Source organism: Cariama cristata, unplaced genomic scaffold (genome assembly GCF_000690535.1).
Source record: "Cariama cristata isolate BGI_N322 unplaced genomic scaffold, ASM69053v1 scaffold28744, whole genome shotgun sequence".
NCBI classification, from domain to species: Eukaryota; Metazoa; Chordata; class Aves; order Cariamiformes; family Cariamidae; genus Cariama; species Cariama cristata.
In genome coordinates, this window is record NW_009613965.1 from 3,394 (window position 1) to 12,137 (window position 8,744).

General features: G+C 41.3%; 1 protein-coding gene across 1 annotated transcript; it reads right to left on the reverse strand.

Annotated features, from left to right (window-relative positions):
* Nucleotides 1-644: 644 nt before the first annotated feature.
* On the reverse strand, nt 645-8,376 carry DESI2 (desumoylating isopeptidase 2). Its single transcript, XM_009699235.1, has 4 exons — nt 8,310-8,376; nt 6,823-6,916; nt 6,140-6,281; nt 645-4,254 (listed from the first exon to the last, which is right to left on the reverse strand). Exons 1-4 carry the CDS (start codon nt 8,374-8,376, stop codon nt 4,021-4,023), a joined length of 537 nt encoding a protein of 178 aa, XP_009697537.1. The 3' UTR covers nt 645-4,020.
* Between the last annotated feature and the right edge of the window lie 368 nt (nt 8,377-8,744).

The window sequence follows — 8,744 nt, forward strand, 5'->3', positions numbered from 1 at the left end:
CCGAGTGCTGGCCCAGCCCGTCCTCAGGGGCTGCTGCCAGCTCCATCCTTGAGCTCGAGGCATTTGGGGAGCTGGCTCTGCCGGCTGGCTCCCCCCACGGCCAGCGCCCCGCCCCCTCCCCGGAAAAGAGCTCGGCAACTTTTTAAGGCAGCAGCCAGGGCAGCTTCTCCAGTCGAGGTTGGCGCTGGTGCCGCCACCGGTACTTCACCGTAGTCTGGGTACTCCTGCTCTGCTCGAGGGAACGGGCAAGGCGCAGGCCCTACAGACCCACGCGCCTCGGGGCTGCTTAGTCTGCTGCAAATCCAGACGAGGGATCTGGGCTTTCCAGCAAGTCTGTAGAATACGGCACGTAATATCTGCAAGGCAGGCGCCTGGATACCCCAATAGCTGTAATTAGCACACTACATCTGAAAACATTTTAAATTTAGTCTATTAGAAACTAGTGGCTCTCAATAATCCCTCAGACAAACCAAACTGCAGCTCCCCCTGCCCGTGTCAGAACACAGCCTATAGATTAGCTACAGGAAACCCTTGGCTAGTTTTACTGTCCTTCGAAAGCACCTTTCAGAGCCACGGATCAGCTTGGCTGGCACTGACAAAACAAGCTGCAGGTACCAGGGGAGTAACACGCTCAGTCAGCTGTCTTTTTTTATAAAAGTATTTTTAATAAACTGATGGATTTAAGTTTAAGATGCTAGACAACTTGTTGCCATGTACAGGTAACAAAAGTCAAAATTCTTTGAATTTTATACAAATACTATGTAGTACAGTAAACTTGAATACAAGTTTACAAAAAATGCATCAGTGAATATTCAGCTTGTAACCAACTTCCAACAGTGAAAATCATCATGTATCAATAGTGATCAGAATTGCATTGCAAATTTTAGAAGTAATGCAACTATGTTTTTACCAAGCCACTCTGAAGTTACTGGTGCACGCTGACAGTACATTGGATTTTTTTGGCTTGCTGAACAGAAAATGGCATTTAAATAAAATGACTTTGAGTTAAACAATAGAATACGTATCAAAAGTACTATCTTACAGAAAATTAAACAAGAATGAGAAAGTAAATAGAGCAGAACCCTGAAGTAGTGATATTTTTCTACCCGTTTTGATGGAAAAGACTCCACAGGCGTCCAGCTTTCTCACAGCATTTTGGAGTGTTCTAGTCCTAGCACAGTGTGGTCGTTAGTAGACTAAAGTAATCCCTGCTTGGCAGTAATGCTGGTGAAAGGTAACTTGCTCTATTGCTAACAATCGGAGTGACCACTGGCAGGGTGACTTCTCGGAGGCATCCAGCGGAGGCTGAGTTGACAGCACAAGGCTGACGTTATGGTACCGCTTGCTTTGATACAACACCCAACAGCCGTCAGGGTTCAGGTGTCAGTTTCTGCACAGGATTTACAAAGGGATGGGTTTGAAACAAAAAAACAAACAAAAAAAAAGATGGAGCACAAGACAGTATTTTCACCTGTACAGCTACCAATAAAATGAATGTTTTTGTTACAAACTTTCCAGTCTGCTTTATAAAAAATAGTCTTCGTTTTACTTCTAAATAAAAACTGTGCTGTGATCTGTCACGTTCTTGCATTGTACATGCTGCAGCTGTGTGTGTCAATGAAGGTGTAGAGATTTGTGACCTAGCGCTCTGGATGTATCAGAAGCCTAAAAAGCTGATTTTGGTACATAAATGTTAGGTAGCGATGAAAATTCATTCTATTATTTTTTTCCTAAGACCTAGGAAAAGCTACAGTACATTGCTAGATCAGTGGCCTCAACCCTGAGCTGAAATAAAGGACCTGCCTTGGCCAAGAGACTTGGTCACATTACTACCCCAGCTGCACAGCAGAGACAAGATGAGCTGTCCGCGGCCTGTTGTCTTAGCTGCAAGTAGTGCGAGAGTCAGTTCTGTAACGCTGGAGAGTTGACCGGAGACCACCATATTCATTTTCACTACAGGAAAAAAAGAAAGGAGAACTCAAATGCAGAGATTCAAGTGAAAAAGCACTCAATGGGGAAGAGTCAGCACGTCCAGCTTCTGGAGACCAGACAGAGAACGTAGTTAGCAGCAGACTTGTCAGTCGTAAGCATCTCCCACTTGGCAGAAGGGATTGTTAAAACACAGGTAGGTAAAGAGACTTCTACTATTATTCCACTAAGTCTCACTTGATTCTTTTCCCCCAGAACTAAGCATCCCTCTCTCTGTACCTACACTGCATCACAGAAGAGGAGTGGAACCTGAACAACGGTCTGAAGAAGGACTGACCCCAACTGCCAGCAAAACAACTTCCACTCGTTTCCAACACGAGTCAGAGTTGGCGATCGTAAGAATTCTTACCAAGAGACAGCCTGCTCCACCTTCCTGGAGGGTTCAACGGCACTGACTACCCGTGGCTAGAGGCATTCCTAACAGCGACCACTCTGGCCTCCTAAGAGGACTTCTTTCCTTTTAAACAGCAGAAACTGTAGAGTCAGTATTTCACTTAATGGAAAAGCTAAACCCAGCAACAGACTGAAAATAAAGCTTCTAAGAATCATTTATACTTCCAAGTAATGCATGCTTCCTTGTGAGCTGATCCGTTTAGGGATGGTATGGGGTTTTGTTAGTTTAAGGCAGCAAGTCTTACAAAATACACAAGCTCACCTCCCTCGTGTTTGTGCTACTGTATCCTTATGTGCACAATAGAACCTCACTAATTTACACTAATGACTGGAAGAACCATTAATTCTCTTGGTAAGTGAACAAGAATAAGGCATTCCATTATATATTCTGATCACTAATTATAATTTAGCTCTAATTATAATCTACCAGCAAACATACTTCTGTGTTTTAGAAAATAATCTCTCTTTCCTTCAGGTATAATTATGTGTGCAGATTAGTGGGTTCTGCTGTGTAAACACGCAGGTGCATAAGCAATTCTCAGGTTTTTCTTCATTACATCTGACAAGAAAGTTAATGCCAGATAGAGACTGTGGGAAAATAAATTGGGATTTCTCTATAATTTGTGCGGATATACACAACTGGGCAGTAATTTGTAGCTAAAAAAAAAGGACATGAATGTTTACAAACTCAAATGAAGCAAAATCAGCAGCAGAAAGCAAGGCCATTCCCCAACCATAAATGGCTTGTATTACACTATTCCAAACTATATGAAACAAAGGAAAAAAAAAAAAAGAATACAAGTACTAACTTGTATATACAAGTTTGGAATCAAGTAAAGCAAACAGTGAAAAATTTGTTGATGCTTCTAACAGATGATATTCACATGCCTAAATCCTGGCTGAAGTAGACTGTAAATACAGACAGAAGATAGGATGCAAACTACATGGCTGAGTTAAAAGAAAAAAAAGAAAGGGATTAATGTGCACTGTAATGAGATAGAAATTTCCCTTCATATGTGCAAAAATCCACAGTTTCATTCATGTAGAGGTCACACTTCCAGTAAGAGATCTCGGACAAACCCAGTCTCCCTACATCCCAGAATCTACCTGTATACATCAGCCACTTGAAGTGCACAGTACCCTGTTCACATATCTAGTATTCAGCAGTTTCTGGCATTTCTTAGAAATTTAACGTTCACCTGCCTTAAATCTTGAAAACAAAGGGGAGAGTTCATCCGGGGCATCATACCGCTGCTTTTGAGTTATACCTACAGTTAAATCAAACTCAAATTCTCTCTTCTTCCATGGTGGCAGGAGTCCTGACAGGACTTGTAAACAGCAGTACACAATACTGTAAACAAATAATTTAAGTTCTGCTTTATACAAGATGTTAAGTTAACTCAGGTCTACCAAACAGGTGAAAATGAAAAGGGTGGCTTCACACAAAATCCTTCCCTCTTCTCCCAGCAATTCTTTTCACTACGTAAATAATCCTGAGCGGAAACAGGGGCTGACGAGAGCCTTTTTTGCATATAAAAACAACGTTCTGGAGTCAGCTCTCATGTTCTGTCAGGAAGTCAACTGCTGGCGAGACTAAACTGAAGTTATTTCAAACCATTTGTTACTTCGGAGGAGGACTTATAATTTGGTGTGGCGTCCAGTTCTAGACCCAGACGCTGAGCTTGCCAAGGAAGCTGATGCTGCTGCATCCTCAGCTTCCTCCAGCTCATCGTGTAGCTCCTGGCTAACGCTGGACTGGAGGGCTGCAGGAGTCAGCCACTCCTTCGGCAGGCAGCTCTGGAGGAATGGTATACAAGAGCTGAAGTAGGCAAGGCGATTCACCCATCGTGGAATCTCTTTTCCACACAGAATCTAGGGGGGAAGGGAAAAGAAAGGATTAATTTCTCTTTTGGATTCAGCGGTGACAAAGCTACAGTACTGTAAAGGAAAAGCAAAGGCTGCAGCAGCCTTACGAGTCACGTGTCACAAACGCCAGTCAAGAAGCACTCCAGTTAGCTGCGTGCAGACAACTTTCTCCGTCAAAGCAGCATCCCAAGTCACACACGGAGACTTGTTTGCCACCGTGAGAGTTTGACACATGGTTCTGCGCTTTTTTTAGAAGTCCTGAAAAGCCTAAGCACCTCACGCTTTTTGAATACCTTCTGCAAAAGGCAGAGGAATGAGTTAAGGTACGCTTTCGATTCACTGCCAGTTCCTCAGAAATGGAAACTGCAGGAGAAATCCATTACAAAAAAAGCGCCCTGAAATCAAGCGGTCAGGAAGACAGCGTCAATACCACAGTTACGTGGAATTACGCACCCAGCGGAGGCCATCTCCCGTGACGGCCTCTGATGACTTTGCACAAGACGTCACTGTCTTACAGCACACAGGCTGAGCACACACACTGAGGTTCACTGGAACAAGAGAAGCTATACAATGCAAAGCTGGTTTCAACTCCTCAAAAATACATAAAGCTGCGTTAAATACTTGTTTTTACTGTACATCAGTCATTAAATGGTTTCGCTGTCACTGTTCGAGGAGGGAGCTATTTTACTCCACTACCTCCACCTTCACTTCTGGTATTACTTCCTCCAGTGCAAACCTGGAGAAAATCACAGCTACTGGGAGCATTACTCCGCTGTAACTGAGCAGCATTTAACTTGTAACTATATCCCTGGTTTTATAGTCAATTTAAACACTAAATAGGACAAGACATAAAACAGAAACAACATGACCATGCGGTTGAAGAGTGTGGCAAAAACCTGGCCATATAGGCCAGATTTCATGCCAACTGCAGCTTTGTCAGTGTCTCACCCTACTTACTTGTACCAGCGTTGCACATGAATCATCATCTCAATAAAATTTTCCTGTACCACTGGAAGATCAAACAGTCTACAGAAAACACAGGCTATACAGTAAGTGTGCTGCTAACTATTTTGAAAATAAGAATAATTAGATTTTACAGAAGTTCACCATGAAAAAAATAGCCATCCTTTTTTTGGAGTGCTTCAATCAAATATTAGAATAAATTCTGACGAGTGCAGATCACCAACTACCGATAAAAATCACAACTGCCATTCCCCCTTTGTCCTGGGTTACTTGTTCCCGATCCTCTCCTTCACGTTGATACACATGTGAGTAATCAGGCATTCGATTGTATTGGCAAACCAATCACGTTAAAATAAAGGTATGGCGAAAAAGCAAAGCCCATTTGACTCCACAGTTCGACACTTTGCACGACCACTCAGGTACCGACATGACCAGGACACAGGTGCTGGCAGAGCAATAACCTGACAAAAGCCTCTCACGCAGAAGATTAACAATGTCTGTGATGAAACTTCAATGCCTTTGTTATTCTTTAACAGTAGGTCATAACTTCAAAAATTATTTTCAGTGTGATGGTTCTGTGGGGAAATACTGATAAAAACAACATGTGGTTCTATCTTCAGTAGTGATCTCTGAAGCACCTGAAATGATTTTGAAATCCTCTTAATACTTTATTTACTAGGTCTCTCAATTAGGAATGCACCCCTGCTTGAACACAAACTAGGTACGACAGCAATATTTAGCATTTTCCACAGCAAAATCCTCTGCTTTGGACATGAGCACAAACAGAACCTGAAACATGTTGACACTTGCCCAAGGTAACAGAGATAGGAAGTTGGAAATTAGGCCAAACATTCTGAAGGACAGGAAGGAGATGACGCTCTGTAGCCACCTGGGAAGCACCTTTCTATAGACCTTCATGTTTCTTTACCTCAGATAAAGCTGAAGAAAAGTGATTGCAGTTTTTGTGCATTAGGTGATAAGCATTTCCTTTGAATTCTTTTCCAAGCTCTTCTACTATTTTTTCTATGTCATCTTCCATAAAGTCAGTACTGCCTAGAACCACGGCCTCTCTGGAAGAGAAACAGAGAGTAGAAGGTGATCAGGCTTCCATGAAATAGGTGGATTACTGTTCATACATTGCTCAAAAATCACCCCACTGTGGGTGGTGAGATCTTTCTGCCCTCCTAGAATAACATCATTTCTTTTTGTTCCATTTTACAGCACCACTTTCAGCTTTATTTCCTTGCTGATTGTCCACCTGTAGCTCACTCAAGTTCTTTGCAACTTAATTCTGACAAACATCAGATGCAATTTTCCCCTCCTCTCCAAAGGATATTGTTTCTAAGAGACAGTTGAGAAGAGGTAAGAGCTTAATTTGTACACATTTAAGGAATTTAACAGTATGCTAAAAATAATGTGCTTTGCTATAGATGCTTAATTGTCTCATCACCTCTGTCCATCTTTCATTTCTAAGTAAAGAAAACATGCTAATTTCTCAGAAAGTCAGAAATCCTGCGGTATGATTCAACACATCTACCCTCAAAAATAAATGCAACAAGCTGTCTTTTTAATATACCTTCTCAAAAGCAAGAAAATAGGTATCTTTCTTACTTAAATTTAAACGTTTCTCCTAGCTCAGAAGCATTTCCTGGTGAAATTTCAAATATTCCAGAAAAAGGGTACGGATGACCACCATAGGCAAATTCTGAAAGAGAAAGCTCAGATTTAACAAAAATGGCATACGACGACAGTGATCACTTCACAAGGATCTAAAGCTAGAAACCAGGCGTCTTATTTACATGGGTAACAAATGCAAGGAGCCGGAAACGACGAGTCAACCGAAGTAAAAACTGACAGGAAATTTCTTACAGCAGCGTACAGGTTTAACTTGAATAACTTTACAGCATTTGCATTGTATAAGATTTACAAGTTAAATTGTAAATCCTACTGATGTTTTTTATACATGCTTGTCTTTAAAAGTCCACTTACATATTTATAGATTCGGGATTCAAAGTAACACATCCTCAAAGGTCTGAAAGTGCTTCAATTCAACGCACACTACAGCCGTAAGTGTGGCAGCGAGTAGTGGCCTAAAAGTTTTTTTTAATTTCTTGATTTGCAAGAGTTCAACTGTCCTGAGTTCTTTACTGTAACAAGAAAGTAAACCAGTGCATGCATCTGAAGCCTGCATGTAGCATCTGCTGGCAGAAGCACTTACGGTACATGAAAATATCATGGCGTGCTTTAGCTTCCTTCTGTGTCTGTAAGATAACACAGCACGCCACACCCAGAGGGCAATAAAAAGCTTTAAGCATGACTTCACACTTCCTTTCCTCAAAGCTCATAACACACCATCCAAGTCTAGTGTTCGGTTTTGAGCATAATCTTTTTTACAACAGGTTAATAAATAAAGTTTGATGTACCTTGAAAAATGCAAGTCACTGTTCTAGCAGGGGTATGACCCGCTGTATGAGAATGCTGTTACAATCGGAAGGCACAGGGAGGCACAGGTACCTGGCACAGCTCAAGAACTGAGTTTCAGGCACAGCACTATTAAGAGTCAAGTCTTCCTGGTTTGGATTAAAAGAAACCCAAAAAAGTTCTAACAATAAGCATTGTATTTTGTCACTTCGTTGCTCTGATAACACTCGCAAACCCAGTTAGAGCGTGACCATTATAGCAGCTGAAACATCTATAGTTTAAGGTAACTCTGCGCAATGTGGTCTTTGGCTTGCGTTTAAAAGTTTACTCCTTCCACTACGTGCTCGCAGAATACCGAGGAAACATGATTCAACTATGCTTACACTAAGCATAATTTGTTTTAACAATAGGTATTTCAAAACCTAAAATAAAGGCTTCTATGCCTAGCTGAATAAATTGCATGCTTTCCCATAGTTGCATAGCTTTATACAAGCATGCAAGATTACTACTGGATTATTTGTATCCAAGTTTTTTTCCAGAGGCAGAAGAGTAAGAATTTTAAAAGAAAACTGATGAACATGTTTCAGGAGCCAGACTTCCCTCAATACCTGAAGAATGTTTTTTTAAATAACTGCATTACTGGAACAAAGAGTACATTATGTTTTTCTTGTACGTACCTCGGCCATACACCTCTATACCTGAATGGAACACTCCAATTCCAAGGGAAGAAGTATATTCATTCATCCAATACTAAAAGAAAAGAAGAAAACAAAAAGTAGTCTAGTTAGTTTCCAATACAGATTTGTCTTCCGATAGCAGGCTGACATGTATTTGTCCCCCACATCAAAAGCATAAAACCCTACCACAAAATCGAACCGCACAACCCATTTTATGGGAACAGAACACGCCGTTAAATTCCCCAACTGTACGCTGTGAATTAATTCCATTAGGTTCTACTCCAGTGTTTTAGTGCTGTCAATGTCTGTCAACCAAGGAGATCGTACCTGGGAGAAATCCAGATCAACTTTCCGTTTGTCTACAGGCTGTAAAGTTTTCCATTAGGTAGAATACATTCTAGAATCAACTACAGTAATTTTGCAGGAGCACTTTTT

Bases quoted from the DNA above. Each gene is read 5' to 3' on its own strand.
- DESI2 (XM_009699235.1), bottom strand. From the start codon at position 8,376: ATGAATGAATATACTTCTTCCCTTGGAATTGGAGTGTTCCATTCAGGT. The intron at 6,282-6,822 runs GTAAGAAAGATA...TTTCTCTTCCAG, and splicing joins GGAGAAACGTTTAAATTTAA to AGAGGCCGTGGTTCTAGGCA. The intron at 4,255-6,139 runs GTAAAGAAACAT...CTTCCCCCCTAG, and splicing joins TTTCTTCAGCTTTATCTGAG to ATTCTGTGTGGAAAAGAGAT.